This window comes from Salmo salar, chromosome ssa20 (assembly GCF_905237065.1).
Source record: "Salmo salar chromosome ssa20, Ssal_v3.1, whole genome shotgun sequence".
In the NCBI taxonomy this organism is placed as follows: domain Eukaryota; kingdom Metazoa; phylum Chordata; class Actinopteri; order Salmoniformes; family Salmonidae; genus Salmo; species Salmo salar.
In genome coordinates this window covers 24,866,613-24,890,400 of record NC_059461.1, presented here as the reverse complement: position 1 = coordinate 24,890,400, position 23,788 = coordinate 24,866,613, and the positions used below count along the sequence as shown (strand labels likewise).

Sequence of the window (23,788 nt, the reverse complement as noted above, 5' to 3'; positions counted from 1 at the left end):
TGAAGTGGGACCAAGTGAACAAGTGTATCCTATGGCTAAGTCACAGCCAGCCAAATGCAATGCTGTTAACCCCTGGCCTTGAAGTGCGTTTCAGGAGCCCTGTGCCTTGACTTCCTGTCACCACATCTGGCTTCCATTGCTAGCGGATATCACTAATTAGAAGTTGCAGTTCCCTCTGCTCCTAGTGGCTTTCCTGCAACTTGCAACTCCCCCCCCCCATCAGACACAGGCCCACATCAAACACAGGCCCACATTTGATTTGATATAATGGCCATAGCCTGACAGATTGCTGTGAATTGAGACTGCAGAGAGGCAGCTCACAATGCATCACTCTGCACTCCTGACAGCCCCCAGTCAGTCTACAGCCTAAGCCTATGGTTTATTAAAAACTTCAACGCCAGTATGATGACAAGATCCAAGGTTAGCCTACTCATCGTTTGATAGAAGATTAAGATTCCTAAATGGTATTAATGGTGTAATGGTTATGTGGTTAGATTAAGCATTAGGCTACATCCATATGCAATTTTCCTCTATATTAATTAAATTCATGCCACTGCTACCAAAAATTATGTAATAAAAAAAAAAAAAGATAAATATATTTAAGTCCGAGACAAGCTTTTATATGGAGTCGTTGGCTCAAATGACTGGAAGTCTATGGGAACAGCTAGCATGTCATTGCGCTAACACTAGTAGCAATGCACACTAGAGGTTGACACGGGAACAGGATTCCCGCAGATCCCACGGGATTCCGGCAGGAATGGGAGTCAAGTTCTAGAGTCAAGTTCGGGACAGGATCGACAGTCCACAGGAACGAACAGCACATAAATAGCATTTCACTACACCCGCAATAACAACTGCTTAATATGTGTATGTGACCAATACAATTTGATAAAAATGAAAAATTGTAGCCCTAATATAGTTTACTTAATAAAAATCTATAAAATATAAAATGGTCATTTCTCCCATCCCCCCTATCATCAGCTCACTCTCACGCATCACTGCAGTCACTACTTTACCTCAGATGCCAACATGGGTCAGTGAATGACGAAGCTTGCAAGAGAGGAATTGCGTTCGTCCGACTCTGGGTAAGTGTAAGGTCTGCCTTCATTGCCAAAATCTCGTAATGTGGTTGTTATCAGCCGTGTGTGTAGGGCAGGCACTGTCTCGTGAGCGTTGAGCAGCTGCCAAATGGAGCAGTTGCTATGGCTACTCGCACACAGAGCGCGGGACAGACAGATGAGTGGCTAACGGAGGAAGTTATTTCTGATTTCTGTGCGTAAAAATGAGCACGGGCGGGAATGATTTTTATCAGGATGGGACCCGAAAGTTCTGGGGTTCTAACTTTTCAACAAAGTAAGGGAAACATTTTGACAGGATAAGAAGAGACAGGAATGGATTTTCACTCCCCCGTGTTAACCTCTAATGCATCCCCCTACCCTTGCCACCACTGCTGAAAAAAGTCCTAGGGGAAACGCTGATACGTAAAATAGGCCTACACTGTGACATCTGATGCTAGTTTTGATAGGTAACGGCACCTTGTCTTAATGCCATCAGTTTTTTATCCACCTGAAACCAACTTTCATAACCATGACTCGCTACATAAGTTGTTACTTAAATCACCAGAATGATGCAGAATCCATGAGGAAGAAAACTTTGTCTTTATATAGCCACTGCACATGGCTGTAGGATGTCATTGATGTGACACTAACAACATCCAAGGCACATGATGGACGGTTGCAGTTGACAGGCTCTGTGAGGCAGCAGCTGCGTCAAAAGAAAGGTGTGTAGACTAATGAGATGGAAAGGAGAGGGTGTGAGGTAGGGCATCGTTGTGCAACCAGGAAACGCCACTGATGTGTGTGTGTGTGGCAGTTCCCTTAGATGACGGCTCAATCAGAAATCCCAATACAGCCAAGGGAGGCAACAGTAAAATTGGCTTAATCCAAATTACAACAGAAAGGCTGTTTTCACTGGCAGGAGGGAGTATTAAGTCCCTGTCAAACTAACCCTGGTAAAGCTCTAGGAGAAAAATGATCTTTGATTCCCTTTATGACTCCTAGAGTAAAGCAATGTTAAGAAAAAAAATGAATGTATCCAATTCATAAACCACTTTGTCATATCAGATCAAGTCCAACTTCTAAGGTTGAAATGGCTGATTTCAGGAGGAAAACATAGTTTCACCTATGTCATACTTCTGATGTGCCAACACCATCATGGAAAACTACATTTTGTCACCCACTGAAATTCCTGTGGTCCACAGGGTGACTCATTTTACTACATGCAACGCATCACCAGACCACTATGGGAGTAACTAGGCCTAACTATCTGAGCAACAATCTGGAGACTTCACAAGGACTATTATGATATGTCAACTGTTTGTTAAACATGCAGTAACTTTCCAATAAAGAAGGGAAGATCATTAAGGCAACAAGGCCTGCTAGAGCTCTTGCAAAACACCCTGACTGTAATCTAGGCTATATCTTTAACCCTTCAATACAAAAGATCTTCGCCAAGTAGAACATACAATCTAGCCCACTGTAACACAATAGGTCATAGACTGCTGTTGTTAATAAGTATGCTTAGCCTATGTGGACACTGCCTTATTTGCTCAAATTCCCAAAGCGATCCAGAGAATGGTAGGCTATATAGAGGGGTAGAGGAAGGAGGATGGTCTATGCTGTGGGAATCGTTTGTTATGTTTCTTCACACACTGTGCCATTTTAGTAGAGGCCTGTACATTTAGAAACTTTGGTTAGCTGTAAGCCCTGATCCCATGACCTAGTCAAAGAAGGGCAGGAAAGACAGCTTGCACAGAGCTACATTAGGTAGGCTAACTAGAGAGCACAACCTTCTCCCCGATGGACAGACTTGCAGCTTATTAGTCTAAGTGAACACTGCACCGTGATTACAGCAAGCCAAGCACAACAACAGCACCACATTGTGCTCAAACTACAATAGGTTAGGCCTTGATTTCAGGTACAACAACTGAGAAATAAGATGGCATGTTTTGGGGGATTATTCTATAGAATAAATATCAGGTCAAAAATGATCATGTTTAGCATCTTTGGACATGTTCCAATACTTGAATTCAAAACAGCAATACAATGCTTAGCCTATAGGTCAATAAACTTATAGGCATAAGGCATACTTTCACTTCATTAATCAAGGAGTAGGCAAGGGCCAATTTATAGAAAGTCTTAGGCCTTCATTTTTTATATTTAGCCTAAATGTCCTTACAAAATTATAGCCCTAACTATTTTCTTATAAAATGAAGCACAATAGTCCCAATTTTCCCAGAGTTCTACTGTGGTTCACACAACAATATGGCTGATGGTGTAGTAGGGATGTCAAATGTTCAGCCTGCTGCACAGACCCTATGGACCGTCTAGTCTAGGGTACCTGGTTATATTTTAGGAGCATTTTTAACTCTCTCCATGTTAAAGTAGGAAGATATACACTTAGTGGCCAGTTTATTACATACACCACCCGTTCAAGAAAATGATTCGCTCCGACAGACAGTGAATCACACGGCCGTGGCTTGCTATATAAAGCAGGCAGACATCGAGGCATTCAGTTACTGTTCGATTAAATGTTAGAATGGGTAAAACGAGTGACCTAAGCGACTTTGAGCGTGGTATGATCGTTGGTGCCAGGTGCACAATTTCCAGTATCTCAGAAACAGCTGGCCTCCTGGAATGTCTAGGGTTTACCAAGAATGGTGCGAGAAACAAAAAACATCCAGTCAGTAGCAGTCCTGTGGGTAATAACAGCTCGTTGATGAGAGAGGTTGAAGGAGAAAGGCAAGAATCATGCAAGCTAACAGGAGGCCCACAAACAGACAAATAACAGCGCAGTACAACAGTGGTGAGCAGAACAGCATCTCAGAACGCACAACTCGTCAGTCCTTGTCACGGATGGGTTATTGCAGCAGACGACCACACCAGGTTCCACTCCTATCAGCTAAAAACAAGAAGCAGCGGCTCCAGTGGACACGCGATCACCAACACCGGACAACTGAGGAGTGGAAAAACATCGCCTGGCTTGACGAATCCCAGTCCCTGTTGCGTCATGCTGATGGCAGAGTCAGGATTTGGCGTAAGCAACATGAGTCCATGGCCCCATTCTGCCTGGTGTCTACGGTACAGGCTGGTGGTGGTGGTGTAATGGTGGAGGGAATGTTTTCCTGGCACACGTTAGGTCCCTTAATACCAATTGAGCAACGTTTGAACACCACAGCGTATCTGAACATTGTTGCTGACCAGGTGCATCACTTCATGGCTACATTTACTATCATACATACAAATATTGAATCGACATATTTAATTGTTATATTACGCTAATTTCTCTATGGTGGACAGAACGTGTTACATTACACAGACTAATGTTTTCATCACACAAGATTTACAAGAAATAAACACCCTTTTTACCTCAGATTGGTGATGTTAGTATTAAAGTTTATCATCACGATCTCACAAAATCGATTGCATAAAACAGATGAATATCTTTGGTTTAGTAACAGTGTTTTTGTCATACGTGCAAGTCTGTAGTGGGACTTAGAATGCAGCTGTCATTTTCAGACCACGGTGGCTTCCAATAAATGTCTCTGGCCTCACATGAATTCATGGATTTGACGGTTAAAAGGTCCTATGCAGCCATTTTTATTTCAATATTATGAAGTAATTTCTTATTAAAGGGCATCCTCATTCTCACAGTATTATTCCAACCTCAGTTGCGGATGGCCTTCGAGGCAGAGTTCCTCTGTCCAGTGTCTGTTATTTTGCCCATCTTAATATTTTCTTTGTAATTAGCCAGTCTGAGATATGGCTTTTTCTTTGCAACTCTGCCTAGAAGGCCAGCATCCCGGAGTCACCTCTTCACTGTTGACTTTGAGACTGGTGTTTTGCGGGTACTATTTAATGAAGCTGCCAGTTGAGGACTTGTGAGGCATATGTTTCTTAAACTAGACACTAATGTACTTGTCCTCTTGCTCAGTTGTGCACCGGGGCCTCCCACTCCTCTTTCTATTCTAGTTAGAGCCAGTTTGCGCTGTTCTGAGAAGGGAGTAGTACACAGATTTGTACAAGATCTTCAGTTTCTTGGCAATTTCTCGCATGGAATAGCCTTAATTTCTCAGAACAAGAATAGACTGACGAGTTTCAGAAGAAAGGGCTTTGTTTCTGCCCATTTTGAGCCTGTAATCGAACACACAAATGCTGATGCTCCAGACACTCAACTAGTCTAAAGAAGGACAGTTTTATTGATTCTTTAATCAGAACAACAGTTTTCAGCTGTGCTAACATAATTGTAAAAGGGTTTTCTAATGGTCAATAAGCCTTTTAAAATGATAAACTTGGGTTAGCTATCACAACGTGCTGTTGGAACACAGGAGTGATGGTTGCTGATAAGGGGCCTCTGTATGCCTACGTAGATATTACATTTTTAAAAATCTGTCGTTTCCAGCTACAATAGTCATTTACAACATTAACAATGTCTACACTGTATTTCGCATCAATTTGATGTTATTTTAATGGACAAAATGTTTTGCTTTTCTTTCAAAAACATGGACATTTCTAAGTGACCCCAAACTTTTAAACGGTAGTGTATATACAAAACACAGGAAAATTGCATTTTGGACTGCAAAGAGCCTTTAACCTATCATTCAAATGAAAGCCAACCCGTCGCTATTTAGAAATTGACCTGAGGTAGTAATTCGTTTAAATTATCCAGTCAAAAAAGTGTTGTTTGCTTTCCGTATTGGCCATCGTGCAAAAATAATTTTCATAGAGATATATTGATAAATGGCTACGACAGGTTGTCATCCATCAACAGACATATGTTCATTAAGGTTTATCTGTTAGAAGAGTGCAAACTGTACATGTCGCCGCGGTTATTGTCCCAGTTCCATTGATTTCAATACAATATCAATTTGAGTGATTTGCACATGTTATTGATTACAGTAGAACAAGCTAATCATTTCCAATCTTGAGTGACCGCTTGGTAAATATTGGTGCGTGTGCAGTTTATAAGGTAGTAAAGGTACTAATTTAACAAAATACAAGTAATCTGAACAAGTGTGGCACGTGTGTGTAGGGAGTATGTTTCATGTATTGGTTCTCAAAATATCACAACTTATTTCAGCATTATTATGAATTTGGACATATAAAACTGGTGTTTTACATAAAAAAGCCATGACAACAGGAAGCAGCAACAGTATAAATCTCAATGTATGTTTTGGGAATATAAATGGTACCTAACATTTTCCAACAGGATTCTACTTTATCAGGTAAAAACAACTTAATTTTTTTGATGTTGTGATTAGTAAAATCGTGATAATACGTTTGTCCTGGCTAGGTGTAGGCCTACTGCTTAAAGGGGCAAACTTCAGTGGACACAAAGCAGTCACCCCACCACTGTTTTGGTAAAAAGCTGAGGGATAGGGCTAGAGAAACGCAACAACTCAAATTCAAGCCGAGCTACGGATGCAAGGACTGACCAACCATGATATCAAAATGATAGTTATAACTGTGTGTTTCTATACAGTGTTTACATTTACATTGTTTACAAACATTGGATTAAAGCAAGCTTATATTTTGGATTCTGATGTGGTAGGACAGTTGAACTAAGCTAATGAGGCATTTATAAATTATATTCTTCAAGAATCAAGGACTAAGCTTTTTCCTTACAGACGTCACTCTAGTCTAGAGGTATGCATGCCCAGAGAAACAAGTCTTATTTACCATCACAGCTACTGGCTCTGCATGATACAAATACAGAAATTATGCTGCTACAGCTAGAACAAATGAATACGTTGGAACCATCGGCAAGGGGATACAATTAACTGGGGCTATTGCATGGAGTACAGAAAGCTGGTTGAGTACATTAGGAGTGTGATTGTTCTGATGACCCCTGAGTCAAATCACTCGCGTCATATTGGCTGTGCCTTCTGATGGAAGCGTGGCCTGCCAGCTATTGATCCTCAGCCGTGTGACGCTATCTTGATTATTTCATCACTGGCACATTCTAGACATGCAAATGGGAAGGCCGTCACAGAAGCACAAGAAACGACCAAAGATCTCCACCCAATAAGTCCCCTACATATATCAAAGACAGGTCTGAAGGGGTGGGGGCTAGCTAACGTGTACGGAAAATGTACTGTTCTGTATTGCCTGTAAGGGTATCTACACATTTAGGCTACGGTGAAATGTTGCTGCCTAGCTGGTAACGTTTCTTACCTAGCCAGCTAGCGAACGTTAGCTAAGAATGTAACTCCAAAGTTGCAATGTAAACATCGGATTTAAATTCCTTAGCTAGCTAACGTTTCTTAGTACTGGCATGAAACGATATCTGCTAACTAGATGATAGGTTAGCTAAATTAGTTAAGAGTTAGTTAGCCGCTTACTTACTCTAACAAGCTGAAGTAAGCAAGCCAACAGTTAGCTTGCTAAGGTAGCTAGATTGCGAATGTAAATAGATAGCCAACGTTAGCTGTTGGCTGCGACCTAAGGTAGTTAGATTGCGAATGTAAATAGATAGCCAACGTTAGGTCGCTAGCTAGGTGCGCTTATGCTAGCCTTTGATAATGAGTTGACGATTTTGCAAGGCAACTGGACCCATACTATTCGCTATATCTATTACGACATTAGCTACATAGCTAATTTGTATAATATATTTGTAAAAAGCTTGATCAGTTCTAGATTACTTTACTGAAAGCTAAGCCACACAGCCTAAATTCTCTAGCTAACAATTGAGCTGTCACTTGTCGAGACAAACTCTTAGTTTAAAGGTGAATTCGTCTTTCGTTTAGCTAGCTGTCTTATCAAAATACATACCAGCTCATTTTGTCTGAATTTCTAATCCAGTTTCAACGGGCAGCTGTTCTCTCAGCAAACCTCATTCCCTTTCACACAAAATAATAGATTAAGTAATCAGGAAGTGGCTACGGTAGTTTGTGTTCACGTGGTGGTCAAGGGGATTTTAACTACGGAAAGCAGAAAGGCCTGCACGGCACACTGGGTAACATGGATATAAAATAGAGATCGCTCGAGATAAAACTATTTGTGTGGGATTGTCTGTTCAGAATGTAATTTTTTTGTTTTAAATGTTATATTATAGTTTAGAAAATACATTTGACGAAATTATGCTTCCGATAGATTAGCTCAAATCAAGGAAAGATCAGAAATAAAAGAGATCCAGGACCTTGAGGATTTCATCCTGGTCTCTGTTGATTTCAGCCCAGATGTGGAAGCATGGAGATAATATATCTATATATATTCTGGTTCGAGACAGTTTGCGCTGTTCTGAGAAGGGAGTAGTACACAGAGTTGTACAAGATCTTCAGATTCTTGGCAATTTCTCGCATGGAATAGCCTTAATTTCTCAGAACAAGAATAGACTGACGAGTTTCAGAAGAAAGGGCTTTGTTTCTGCCCATTTTGAGCCTGTAATCGAACACACAAATGCTGATGCTCCAGACACTCAACTAGTCTAAAGAAGGCCGGTTTAATTGATTCTTTAATCAGAACAACAGTTTTCAGCTGTGCTAACATAATTGTAAAAGGCTTTTCTAATGGTCAATTGGACTTTTAAAATGATAAACTTGGGTTAGCTAACACAACGTGCCATTGGAACACAGGAGTGATGGTTGCTGATAATGGGCCTCTGTACACCAACGTAGATATTCCATTTAAAAAAATCTGTCGTTTCCAGCTACAATAGTCATTTACAACATTAACAATGTCTACACTGTATTTCGCATCAATTTGATGTTATTTTAATGGACAAAATGTTTTGCTTTTCTTTCAAAAACATGGACATTTCTAAGTGACCCCAAACTTTTAAACGGTAGTGTATATACAAAACACAGGAAAATTGCATTTTGGACTGCAAAGAGCCTTTAACCTATCATTCAAATGAAAGCCAACCCGTCGCTATTTAGAAATTGACCTGAGGTAGTAATTCGTTTAAATTATCCAGTCAAAAAAGTGTTGTTTGCTTTCCGTATTGGCCATAGTGCAAAAATAATTTTCATACAGAGATATATTGATAAATGGCTATGACAGAAATAAAAGAGATCCAGGACCTTGAGGATTTCATCCTGGTCTCTGTTGATTTCAGCCCAGATGTGGAAGCATGGAGATAATATATCTATATGGATGGAAGTATGATGCCATGCCAGTGGGTGTAGGCAGATCCCATTTTATCAAAGTTCTTTAAAACCTGTGTGCCTAACAAAATGGTAATTCCATAGTAGTCTACATCTGTTGATAGGCATATAACATAATGTTTCAGGCCGATTCCTCCACCAAATCAAAGATAATTTGAGTCTGTGTACATTCTGAAATGTTTTAAATAAGAATGTTATCTTTAAAATATATATATAATACTGAAAATGCTATGCACACAGTTTCATTTTCTTTATTCAAGTACTTTACATAGAAATAACAAAAACAATTGCGTTACAACAAACTGAAGTGCCAAGTTAACAATGAGGGGAGTACATCTTCCCACCACAAAAGGATAATACATGTCATTACAATATTCAGAATTTATATTAAGACCTTATTATAAGGTAATAGAAAAACATGAAGTAAAAACATCCACAACTTTTTCAACAAGACCTCTTGTTTTCTTTGAAAAGAAGCCAACAAAAAAAACAGTTCTCAAATCCTAGTGTGATTTTCCAAAATGTCCATATTTGTATTTCCGCAGTTTGCCCCATTTTACTAACGTTTAATGTTTTTATTGTAATAATTATTTCCATGCATAATAAAATAAAAATAATTGAGCACCACCTTTAGAACCTTAGGGTCGCTCTAAACATGTTTGGAACCTTTTCGTGCACATGCAAACATGAAGATATAATGAAAAGGAAACAGGAGATAACAAATACAATTTTCCCCAAAACATTTGAGTGCCATCTGCCAAAGGTTAACTTACTCTACTTAATATGGACCACATTGACAATTTTTGGAACCATCCTCAAAATAAGCGTTTAGGATAGCAATCTATCATCAATTTCAACAGTTGCAGCATTTTTGGGTCATTAAGATGAGAAGGGCTGCCAGTCATTTATCCTAGTACAAAAGTGGCCATGGAGGTTTTGTTTGGAATGTTTACTTTCAGTCTTTAATATTCTTGCACAAAGGCAGCTTTGCAGTAAATTAAAAAAGTAAACACAGACATCAGCACAGGGCCGTCTTGAGCCGTAAGCTGACTGAGGTCACATTTACGTTTGTTGCTTCTGTGGAGTTCTCATTGCATATTGTTCCTAATCACCCAACCATGCAACCTAATTTGGCACAAACATGACTGTTAAGGTTGGCTTGGGTCCAAGACTGAGCCCAGAACCATCAGGATAATGAGGAGAAGATATGAAGGGAGCTCTCTTATTTTAATCTCTTACACACTTAACGTATACTCTCAAATCATACCAGAGCAAGACAAAAACAAAAAGGAAATCAGTCTAGAAATAGTTCAGCTCTAATTGACATGGTAATGTCGACTACTGAAAGTACTGTGTTCAGATCATGTGGGACAAACAAAGCATTGAATCATGATTCATGAGGACAGTTTTTACTTTCAGATCTTTTGACAGTGGTTTGATATTTAACAGTAATGTGAAATAAAAATGTTCAATTGTTATATGTAATATAGACCATGCTTTTACACTGTGCAATTTGCATTAATCAGAAATGTGACAGATGACATCCAGTTTACAATGTTGTAATTACATGTCTTTGGGTGACAGATGGAAATATGTTGGCATATTCTCCTCTCTTCCGAGCACAACTTCCACTCTTCTCACCGAGAGCTAGATAAACACAGTATTCTTTAAAACCAAATCTCATCCAATACCAGAAACGCAACATTTGAACCTTCAGATACGAGCATCAAATCCACAGGGCTGCTATATGATCTCTGAAAACTGTCTTTGTTATTCTACTCTTACTGAAAGGCTTTTCTTGCTGAACCATGCTGGCTGAATTAAAAAGTACAGAATAATTCAGAAGGTATTTTGCTCATTCTCTATGGGTTTACGTACCATGTACCCTTAAAAGAATGAAGATCATTCTAATGCACAAGACGCTTAATAAACAATATCCCAAACAAGCAAATTATGTCTACACCAAATCCTTGGAGACATTCGGTGTTCACTGATATAGATGTTGTTTGCCCTTTCCACCTGAGAGCCAACCCTGTCTCAGATGTTGAGAATTATATCCCCTCAATCACCCAGAAAAGTTAAGATGGGTTCACTTGCTTGTGTACACACTTTCGACATTAAAGGCCAGAACTGAATGAAGAAATTCAAGGGTTCCAATCCATACAGTTTTTTAGACTTCACTTAGCTTATGGCAAATCACACTTCAATTGATACAGTTTTGATTCAATAGAGACCAGTGAGTATCATTATAGATAGACTGTAATCATCTACATTCCACTTCTATATCCTTTATTTTTCCACTTTATTCATGAACAGTTATTAATCCTTTTTAAATTCCTTCCATACATCGAACTAGCTCAAGCAAAGTCCAGGAAATAATAATAATTGTCACCAGGAATACAAGTGTCCTAAAATGCACTTCAATAAAGCCATTGATTTACATAATAAGTGAGATGATACTGTATGTGTGAACTCGCCAACACTTTCAGACAATGCAAGGGGTCTGCTAATTTACCCATTTACAGTAGATGAACTGGAGAAAGACTCTCTGGGGCCAAATTAATTGGAAAATAAGTGGACACTCGCCAGGAAGCCCAGCAAAGAAAACCGGTTTGTACAGGAAAGAGGGAATATGGCCTTGGAAGCACATTGGAGAATTCTGTGTTCTCAGAGAGCAATGCATTTGTAAATTCTCATTGTTGACATTTTCAACCAAGATTTCTGAAAGTTTTTACTATCAGGCACATCTGCTATGACAATAAGTAATCCATATCAAACACACAGAGAACACATTCGACTGTGGTGCAGAAATGATTTCACACAGGGCCTGATGGAACAGGAGGGGCAAATAACTGTCCTTTCAGGGGAAAGACATGCTAGAAAAACATCAAGACCACAGCTGACAAGAGCATTGAGCACAGTGAAGACAACAATCTAATGTAGTGGATCAATTCCCAAACAGTTTGCATTCACATCCCTGCAATGACTTGTATTATCCATTATTAGCTATACCTATACAGTGTTATAATTAGTGAAACTACTTGTTTCATGGTTTTATAGATTTGACGCATTTGAGTGCATTTTTTAATCAGTATGATCTAAGACATTTTTTGAAATGTATGATCTAAGAAACATTTTCTGAATCTAGAGCCAATCAGGTACTGTATAGCCTTCAGTCAATGCCAGACTAGGCATTTGTAAAATTGTATATTGCCTTACTGATCAAATAAAAATTATGATTTGTTTTGCATACTGTGTACTAGGTTTATCTTTTTTCATATATTTGACTGAACTTTGGAATCCAATACATTACAGGTTTGTTTGCAATTGAAATACACACGATTTTTGTTCAAAAATGTTTTTTGTTTATTTCGCTTATTAAGAACACATTAGTGTTTCCTCAAACCACTTTCCACTTACCACCCTACAGTAGGTACAAATAATATCAGATCGTTTTGAAAAGGAAGATAAGGCACCCAATTTGGCACTGTCTCAATGCTCCAAAGTCTTTTGCAATGACTTGTTTTCACAGAACATCCTGCAGTATCATTACTTTAGAGTAAGCATTTTAAGACACCTTCTGCACAAGCATTCAGTCAGTTAGAAATGTATGCATTTTTATATAGTGTACATCTAAATACACTTGCACACAAATGCACAATTTAATACTGAAGTTTCCACAATCTGAGTACACAAGTTTAAGTAATATACCTGTATACATCTTTCACTGTAGAAAAAATGAATAATCCCTAATTTCTAAATTCAGAATCTCTCAAAACAGTAGGAGGTGTAAACATGGAAATACCATGTAGATTCTATGGTAGTTCTTACAGGTGTTGCTCATCATAACAATATGCAAAACATTTGCGTCCCTTTCATTTGACAATATCTCTAATTACATGCGTGTAGCTGGCAGGTCTCTGTCAGTGAAAGCGCAGATAAAAGGCCCTCTAATTCATCTCTGCTTTTATCCAGATTTGTTGTCGGCTTGCAATAGCTTACAGAGGCAGGCATTTCAATGTTTCAGTCTTTTTCTCTACGCTCTCAACATTTCATTTCAAGATTGGTCAAATGTGTCTTAAATGCACTTATAAATATGACCAAGAGGAGTCTTCGGAAGATAGACGAAAGCTACATAAAACACTCTTACTTAAAATATATATATTTATTTATCTTGGACATCTTAGTAGGCTATCTTTCATGGATGTGTGTAATTTGTAGTGAACATGTTGAAAATGTGTCATTGGTTCATGATTATTTACCATTAATGTGGCAATCCATTTCACTGAGTGTGCATCAGACTACAATAGTTTACCACCAAATACTGGTCCATTGACCACTGGATCATGTTTGGATGGACAAAGCCAATGATCCCTGGGCTTTTTAATGCTCATGTTTTGAGCTTAGAGCAAAATACTTTTGAACCGTAACTGTGATCCAAATAATTGCAAAAATGCTACTAAAATCAAAACAATTTTCGAGTATTTTGCGGCTACCAATCTGCCTGAAATCAATGTCGGAAACATAGTTTATGTCTGTAATATTTGCTTAATCACAGGCACAATTAAGAAAACAAACATAGTCATTATTATCTCAATATGTTTGGCACATTCTGTTGAGAAACAATAAAAAGAAACTAAATAATTAAATACTTTTTCAACAAAAAGACAGGCAATCGAAAGTGCAGTAAATAAGGTATCAACAACAGTACACAAATACAACCAATTGCACTTTTAACAACCAGATGAAATAAATGCATACATCCCAAACATAGCTCACCTTATTCTACGCCTAGTTGTAATTCAGTCTCAACCCAATTGTACAAACATTTTGAATCCCTCCTCAGCCAAGATTCTTGGTGAATTTCTCAGAAAACACAAGAAATGATATGACTTCAAAAACTTGAATTGAATTCTCAATGATATGCCATGTCCTCTTGGACAGCCGGTGCCATGATGCCCATCTGCTTGCTGGCATTCACACAGTTGTTGGCCCTCCCGTCTATGTCCTCTCCTTACCCTACTCTTACAACAAAACAAGCCCATCTCCAAATAGAGGAGGGAAATATTACCTGCAATTAAAAATGAGGAGAATGTAAGAGAAAAAGTGAGAGAAAGAGTCATCTATTTGTCTCATTGTGGATAGGACCTTTCCTCAGTCTTATGTTAGAGCATGGTGATGATCCATCCTAAGCACAGGTAGTGACAGTCATGATGTTGCCACCGCTGGGCCCTCCACTGCCACCACAGGAACTGGGGGGTGAGCTGTGGCTGCCAGCTGCCCCACTCCCCTTGTCAGCCGGCTTCTTGTCCTTCTGCTTGAGGTGAACTTTGGCATGTCTCTTGCGCTCGTCACTCCGGGCAAACTTGCGTCCACAGAACTCACAGGAGAAGGGCTTCTCGCCCGTGTGCGTGCGGATGTGGGTGGTCAGGTGGTCACTTCGGCTGAAGGAGCGCATGCATATGCGGCACTGGAAGGGTTTGTGACCCGTGTGGATGCGGAGGTGGCGTGTCAGTTCATCTGAACGGGAGAAGCGTCTGTCACAGTTTTCTGCTGGGCAGGCATGTGGCCGCTCATGCACAGGGGTTTTGCTGGGTCGGTTTGGGTACTTCCGTGGTCGGATGGGTTTGAGTGTTAGCGTCTGTGGTGGCTGGTGGTGTTGAGGAGCAAGCTGCTGCCCGCCAATGAAACCTGGATGAATCTGCTGCTTGTCTTTGAATGCTCGAATGGTCTCAAGTGGTGTGATAGGTGGAGGGTTGACTCGAATTGGGTCCATGGACTGGAAGGGCTTGTGCTCCATCACGCCAACCTCACCCTGATGATGGAAGAGGTTGTAATCTGGGATCATGGAGAAAAGGCTCCCGTCCATGGAGGGCTTGGAGGTGGTGTGATAGTCATTGCCGGGGTAGCCGAGGGCAGTGCTGGTGGCAGGGCTGTGGTGGAAGGAGACCTGGTCCTGGTACAGCTCGCTACAGGTGGAATAGGCGGGCAGTGGTGGACCGTACACTTGCTCCATGTCTGAGGACTGGCCGCCCATGCTGGCCCCAGAGGACGACGTCTGTGTGGTGATATTGCCAGGCGATGGGGAGACGCCCAAGATGCCAGCACTTACTAAACTAATGATATTGTTGTCTGAACACCAGCCGGAGCCCCCGATTCCACCCGACGGAGGAGTGTCGAAGGCAAACTTCCCCAGATAGGTGACGGTCTGCCCACTGCGGTTTGACTGGAAGCTGGAGCCGTACTGGATCTCTGCGGTTCCCTTATCACTTCCCATCCCCAGATCCATGATATTATCTGGATGACAGGGAAACAAATGAAATACATTTTAATGAATAGTTCACCCAGCTGTTATAACATGAAAATGAAATACAACTAAAAGCAGAACCTGTTAGAAAAAACCTACATGAAAGTGTGCAGTATAACTAGTGCAGGAAAGTTTTTATAAAGTCTAGAAGCTACTAAGCTAGACTACGCTAAATATGAACTTGCTTGATTTCAGTCAGAGTCCTCGATAAGTCCGAAATTCAGCTTCTCTGCATATCTCTGCATATAGTCTGCCAAGAAAAAATCATAAAACAAAGCAGCCCAATACAGTTCATAGGAAAAAGTGAGCGGTGCTGTCAGACCTGCAAGTTTATCCACTGACTTGTGCATCTGAGACAGTGTTCTCTCTCTCAGATCCCACAAGCTCTCATAAATCAAGACCTAAACACCCCCTTTGATCCAGTCATTATATGTCTCACAGGAGGACAGCCACACTGAATGGCAAGATCTGATTTCCACACAATAGGGTGCAAGCCAGACACCACTGCTAGCATTTTCACAGATACATGCATGTTCAATGTAGCTGCGTGGGTTTTAGCAGAACGAGATATCTACTCAAAATGAGGAAATTCAACTGTAAAGTATACATCCTACTCAGATCATTGGGTCAGCTATGCACATCTGGTCATAGCAATGCACATTTGGCCATCTAGCTAAATGTTATGTCCACACTAACTTTCTTGCTCTTTTGTCAGTGTGTTTTTCACTAGTACTGTAGTAGTCTATCTTAGGTATTATATAATATCATATCAGACACCTGCAATGAAAACATCCAAATGAATGCAGTTTTGGCACAGTTTTGTGCAGAAAATTTAACCGAATTCATACATCAACAGAGATAAATCAGCCAATCATTCACGTCACAATAGATTATACACAGTGGTGCTTATACATTCAGTCCCAGTAATTACTGTCTGTTAACCAGAATTTGGCTAAGGGCAAAGCATGATGAAGCAAACAAAACCAAAATTACATACATTTCACACAACTATTCAACACATGAGGTTATATTTGAATCGTTGTGGAGGTGAAGTTGAAGAAAACAAGCCTAAAAAAATAGCCAATGCTTAGGAGTGTGTTTCATCATGTAGGCTATTGGGAACAAGGCAGACACTATCTTGCTGTAATCTTCCTCAATATTTTGATTTGTTTGAGTTAAAATAAAATGTAAGCAGTGTCACAGATGTTGCTCTAAATTGAGCTGGTGTTATAACTGTGGGGTAAATATTGTGAGAGAACACCACTTGCACAAGGGACCTAACACCTGGTTCTAGGTATTTCAATAGGTTGCTCATCATAGGGAATAGCTAGCACAATGTGTGTGATTTGAATGAAAATATCCAGTCGGATATGATATGACATGAACATGTTAGATTATCATACATTGATGGCTACCTGGCAAACACTTGGCTAGCCTAAGGTGTGAGGCATGTCAAAGGGTTTACATCTCCATGACGTTTTTCAAAAATCGTATTTATTTCCGATTAGTTATAAGAACAATGCTGTATCGAGAGGTGATAGGCCTACTTATATCAGAGCAAATGTCATTTTGCTACTGTACCAGGGCACCGGGACGGGTAATGATAGAACATATATCAATATTAGAATTAGACGTGGTTGGTGCTGTGTCTTCAGTCATATATTTGTAAAGGTTATCTACAATTTAGCCTACATTTACTTTGCAAAGTAATAGGTCTAACATCTTGACAAATAACAAATATCCATAGATATTTGATAATCAATATCGATTCTTTTTTAACAATAGTAAGTATACATTGATGAACTTATAAACAATACTGACTACAGATGGCTATATAATTCTGGAGTGAAATAGTTAGACTACGCATTATATTTAATTCAGTTATTAAAGACTGTATAGGCCTTTATCTTTAGCTTGCAGCTAACCACAACTCTAACAACAATTGGGCCTATTTACTGTCAAATGCATTCATTTTTGAGTGACAGACTTTCAATAGGGTACCATAAAATTGTAATTCCTCGTGTGTTGATATACAGTTCCCGAGGTCCAATTGAAATGTGCTATATGGTACTGCTGGCTCTAAATTTGAATAAAATATGTTGGTGTGTCTGAAGCATATTTGATCGGAAAACATTTATGTGCTGCTATCAAGGTTCGTTTCAATTATCATATTAAAGTAGGCCAACATGTTCTTCTAAACTTCACTTTAGAATTGACAAACACTTGCATTCAATTTTAACAGAAGACATTATCATTTTATGTCACACGTCTCTGAAAATGAAAGTTGCTGTCCTCTGGAGACTTGTATTCCAGTGAGAACCAAGAAATACTTTGGTATATGTAGCCTAATCATTGTGGTCGTATAGAATGCTATAAGGCTTATAGCCTAGCATACTCGTGAGGCTAGGCATGGGAAAGCTTGAAATGCAGCGCCGGTCGAACGCCCACTATATAGGGGATGGCCATGCCCCCTTAGCTCAATCCCAAAACAATATCTAAATTGTCGACAAATATACAAAAAAGGATTAATGAATTGATTAATTTAATATTGACTAGAAATAATGAATGTATGCAACTGTCGTTTTGGTTACAGTTGCACATTTATTTATAGACAATCAATCAACAAAACGATGGCTTTATCATGCTTCAGTTTAATTTTACAAAAAATATCTAGGCCTTTCATACCAGGTCAATTTATGTTTTTGTTTTGGTGTATGATGTATGACTTTTTTTTTAAATCTATGAATCTTACGCCAATTCGTTCGTTAGTATACTTACTTTCACTTTAAAGGCAGGCCAATCATTTTGTGTAAGTTTTCACCAGAGCAGATAAGTTCATGATACTATTAATTACTGTTTGACCTTACATGTAAATTGCAGGTTGTGACATCGTGACGGTTAACTCATAGGCTTGGACATCGCTAAACTACGCATCATATTTCTGGTATAAATGCTTGCCTCTCATATGGTTAACACTAACAGCACTTGTTTTACATGTCATCAAAACAGTAGTATTTAACCTTTGTGAAATATATCAAAAACAAGATCAGACTCGATTGAAATGAGATCGAGTCAGTGCGTAACAGCCCGAAGCGCAAACAGGTGCCTAGAAGATGTTCGCGGCGCGCGAGCTCCAAGACAACTGTTGCGGTGCCTGCATGCTCTCCACAGCTGAGACGCGCTGTAGTTAAAACAGAGCCTTGGTAGAACAGAACCCAATCACATCACAAAGTCAACTATTCTTACCTGTATTCATTTGCGAGTAGTGGTTTATAGAATCCGTATTGGTGAAAATGTTCATAGACGTCGGAATGTCCTCTTCTGGGTAAAGACTGTCAGGAATCGTGTTTATTAAACTGCTCATGGTAAGAGGGAGCTTGTCCGCTAGTTTCCCTGTCATAGCAGTTATTTAGTCTGACATAAATGGCAACGTGCAGGTGTCCGAATAGATCACGAGCAGTGTTTTCAAATAGAAAACACAGTAGATGATGATCTATAAGGGTTAGAGAGTGGAGGGGGAAAAATCCTAGATGTTGTAGGCTATCCAAGTTCCCTTCAGAGACAGCGTTGGTATCTCTCCGTTGAGATACAGTCGAACTGAATTGTCACAGGCAATTGTTATTAATCTAATCTACAATGATTCCTGTTTTTTTGCTTGTTGGGAGTTTAAAGTCTGTGAATCAATGAAACCGTGGTGGTTGCACAAGTGAAGCGCTGATCTGTATTGCTCGTATAGGGAACTCCAGCGCTTGCTGGTATTAAATAGGGGGACGGAACATTTATGTGACGTAGATGACCATTTATGGATACACAAAGCCAGACCGTACACAACACGTCACCAATGGAAGCACCTCATAGTGGAAACATTAGAGTCTGTTGCAGTAAGACAGTCTCAAGCGACGGATGAGTTCCGTGGAGCTATGCCTGTGTTGCTGTACTGTGCTACCTGTAGACGAACTCACATTTTATAAAGTTTTCAACCAATTGGCATAGCTTTGTAATGAATCATGTTGTTTGATACGAGCTATTCGTGTTGTCCTTGAGAACACATGACACTTTTATCCTTTGTCATATTGGAACACTGACAACTGAACCACAAATCATAATCCTTCTGGTCAAAATGCCATTAGAATCACCATAACCATTAATGTGTAAAGCTGCTTTTGCAAAATCATCACAATTATTCGTTGTGATATAAAAATGAAAATATACACATTTGGCTAGACAACGGGTTATTGCACATTTGCATGGGTGACACTTTTCAGCTTTCAACATATAGGCTAGTGAACATTGTAAAGGTAAGCTATGCTATAGCCAGTTGAATCCATACACAATATGCCCGCCGGAGACAACTGTGCATAAAATTCTGAAGAGGGCATGTCCATTCTTCTCTTGAAAATGTTTTAGCGTGATTTAAGTCATGAATACTATATTCACATCGTAAATGTATGTACATGTACAGTATTATACACATATGTACAGTATTATACACATGTATTGCATCATTACACATTATATTTAAATAATGGCTTTATAGCCTACAAAATCCATACGAGGCAAATAGAGTTTTATGGATGTGCACTCCAATTCAGACTTTTGATTACAGTGGGCTCAATGTCCCCAACTTGTGTGTCTCTTGTCATAATGTTGCACCACACTGGCTTCTTGACGTTCAGCTGTAGCCTAGAGTAGTCCTGCTTGAACTCGTTCTCATTTTATGTGCAAAAAATAAATAATCATCCCCACACAGTGCATCATGAAACAACTAACTTGCACAACATAACGCATGGGGTTTAATTGTCCTTCTACACTCTAAAACCCTTGTCATGCACCAACATTGGTTTACAAAGACAGTAATTGTCAGAGTTAATCGCTTGTAAATATTGCAAGCGCTCTGTGAATCCACAGGCTTGCTTTGACTGAAGTGGAAACTCCAAATAAGGCATTGATCCGGCACCGCCCCTCGAAGTCTGTATTTGGTTAGTAAAGTTCCGGTAAAGCCACTGTTAAATGGAAAAGAGATCTGAACCACAGACGACACAACGTCATGGGTCATAATTCAACAATTTGAGGAAGCTGAGAGACAAAATGTTGTGTTTCTTACCCAATTAATAGACCCTCCCTTGTTTGTGAGGTGCTTCCTTTGACGACGTGTTGTGTATGGCCTACTGTAAAGAACTGTCAGGATTCTTAGGAAGTGTCCATATGGCAGTGTGGGCTTAGCAGGCTTGTGAACTCACCACTATAAGACACTGACTACTAGGTTATTACTAAGCTACTACAAGCTATTACTGCTATACTATCACTCACTATTCACTAATGATAATAACAATATGGTCACACAAACATAACTGGCCATATGTGGCAATATGGGGCTCATATTCAAATAATTCTAAACTTTCAAACAATCATGAGTGGTAGAAATAATCACATTTGTTTGAAAAAATGAAATGTAGTATGACATTTCTGTCCGTGAATATTTAAGAATGAGAGATTAAACAGTCTAGTATTAGCTCACAGACTCCCCTAATAAACGGAAAATATGATGTGTGGGAGAAAGTCTGAATCATACTCAGTGTTTGGGGGGTTTTTACTAACAGAACGCACAAGGAAGTCCTGTGTCTGATCCCTCTAAGGGGCACATGCCCTGTGTGTCCGGTCGCTAATTCCACCATGATTACTACTACGTTTAGATATCTGTCATAACTCGCCAATATACATCATTATTTTTGCTGACATGGGTTAATTGAGTGACTGACAATGACTGACATAAGCGAAAAAACTGCTGATGCACAACCAAATTTCGAAATTGCACCTTCTATATTCTACTATTCTAAATCGCAACAGTAAGTTGAGACCCTGACTGATTTCCTTATGTCGCTTATGCCTGGAACCAGCCCTGTGTGCATAATTTTTTAGAGTGTCCTCACTGTACTGGAAATACAGTAAGATCAGGGATATTATGGTTATTATCTGGGTTTGGATTTCCTTTTCTTTCAACTTAGAGAAAAAAGTCTGAGTCTGAAAATTCATGTGAAAGGAGATGAATCGAGCAAAAGGTGTTTTATAATCCAGATGTGAATGGGAATATATGATTGAATACCGTATTTACCAAAGGCACTCTCCCAGCTGATAGCTGATAGGCCTTTAGCAGAGGCCCACAAAGATGTATGTGTCTAGTAGTCCAGGTGGGAGTGTCTAGTAATAACGCAGGTGGAAAGCAGTGTCATTGCACCTCCCTCTAGTTAATGACTAACCCTTGACGGTTATTTTATGGATAAAAACCAGTGAGGATATTCTCTTTGAACTAGAACACCAAGAGGTCCTGACTCCTTGCGCCTCAAACGCCTTTCCTCTGGGGAACCCTTGTATGGGTTGGAGAGAGGAAACTGGGCCGGCTGGAATATGATAGCTGCCTGATGTCCAGGTAGATGAGGTGTCACAGTAAGGGAAGCAGTACGCATGGTAGAAGTGATTCGTTACATCACCTGGATCAAAGCTCTCTGTCTGGTTTGCATATGGGGATTCCGTGGAAGCACCGGCTTGTCCAAGATGGTTATCTAGCTCATTTGAATACAGTGCCACTATGGATATATAATCAAATTAGTTCATTTTTTTCCATCTTCATGAGGGCCAATTCAAATGTATGTTCCTCGTTGTATCCAATTAACAGTATAGCTTACTTATCCCTTACAAGAAGAAGATGATTTATACAAGTTATGAAACAACAATGAAAGTTGCCAAATACCATATCTTTATTTTACCATATGGGTTCTAATACTGACATGCATACATTGTGTTGCTGGGTATGATAGCTCATATTGCTAAAATAATACGATTTGCATACATTGGTATCATAAATCATAGGGAAAAGGCTACAGCTCTGTAAAAACAAAACATGGTTCCTAAAAAGTTGTATAACAATGTCCACTTTGGGCCTAATCTAATTTCACAGTCCATGGTGAGGATGGATGGCTAGATTTGACACAAGAAACCCTATATGATATCAGAGGATAGAGGTTTGACATCTATTGTAAACTTTCGTCACTTATAGTTATGACCAGTAACCACAGCAAGCCGTCTGAGAGCTGTTTAAAATGCCTTGCCTTGAAATACACACACCTACAGCCCCAGGGTTTCTGTGATGAGTCAAAAATAATATTCTTCCCACATAGCAAGAAAGTATGTGTGAGTGTCACATATTAAATGCGTTTTTTTGACTACAGGATAATAATATTATTGACTTCTCCCAGAGATGGCCAGTGACAGCATGTAGGCTAAAGTATGTGTCACTGTAAATCCCTCTTCTAAATTAACATGAGTTGGAAGATGTCCAGGTTAATAGCACAAACCATCTGTCTGAGGAGAGACAGACAGACAGAAGCCTCCTCTGTTGCTCCTCTCATAGTCCAATGGGGCTGGAGGACTGGGCCAGCCTGCTAAGGTGAGATGTCAATGTGTAGAGTTGAGAAGACTTGACTCTTGACATACGTGAAACAGATGCTACAGCATCTCACATTCTTACCACTCCTCCTTAGCAATAAAGTAATGAGCTGGAGTAGAATCCCAAGTGAGAAATCTTTTGCAGGTCTCACAGTTTACCAAAAGAAGAGAGAAATGGGGACTCATTCGAATCATTATGCATATTAGATCACTTGCTACGGTTAGGCAATTGAATTGATTATGCAAATTCCTTTTAATTAATGTAAGTTTGAATATATTAAGCAGTTATTAAATTATTTTCCCATATTATCAAGGGATGTGAGAGCTTTTTTTCAGAAAATGCAATATATCGCACATCCTGATGCTGAACTACAGCTGTCACTTTTTCTTAATCATAATATGTTAACCCTCCTGATAATTGGAGCTGAATAAACATATTTGTTGGCATACAGTGAAGCTGAGTGTCAGAATCCAGCTTTTAGTTGTAAGCTGATGGTGGAAGAAATGGCTGTTCCATGTAATCAGACTGCATCTTACACTGGACTAGACTAGATGTATAATGATTAGAAGTTAGAACTCTGTATGTAGAATATTTAACCTATGAGCTGTGTGAATTATATTGTATTGCTTAATACACTGAGTACATTAAGAACACCAGATGAAAGCTATGATCCATTATTGATGTCACTTGTTAAATCCACTTCAATCAGTGTAGATGAAGGGGAGCGACAGGTTAAAGAAAGATTTTTAAGCCTTGAGACAATTGAGACTTGGATTCTGTATGTGTGCCATTCAGAGGGTGAATGGGCAAGACAAAATATTTAAGTGCCTTTGAACGGGGAGTGGTAATAGGTGCCAGGCGCATCGGTTTGTGT

General features: G+C 39.5%; 2 protein-coding genes across 3 annotated transcripts in view; both read right to left on the bottom strand.

The window, feature by feature from the left end:
- bin3 (bridging integrator 3) overlaps positions 1–7,974 on the bottom strand; it is a 40,971-nt gene extending 32,997 nt beyond the window's left edge. The window contains exon 1 of one of the 2 annotated variants that reach the window (XM_014160141.2): positions 7,830–7,974. In XM_014160141.2, the coding sequence (XP_014015616.2) occupies positions 7,830–7,837 (8 nt within the window). In that variant the 5' untranslated portion in view covers positions 7,838–7,974. The remainder of the gene's footprint in view (positions 1–7,829) is intronic. The other variant, XM_045703109.1, reaches the window with a different exon arrangement.
- A 1,424-nt stretch (positions 7,975–9,398) lies between these two features.
- On the bottom strand, positions 9,399–19,213 carry egr3 (early growth response 3). Its single transcript, XM_014160143.2, has 2 exons — positions 18,717–19,213; positions 9,399–15,460 (listed from the first exon to the last, which is right to left on the bottom strand). The coding sequence occupies exons 1-2, from the start codon at positions 18,868–18,870 to the stop codon at positions 14,352–14,354; spliced, it is 1,263 nt and encodes a 420-aa protein (XP_014015618.1). The 5' UTR covers positions 18,871–19,213; the 3' UTR covers positions 9,399–14,351.
- Between the last annotated feature and the right edge of the window lie 4,575 nt (positions 19,214–23,788).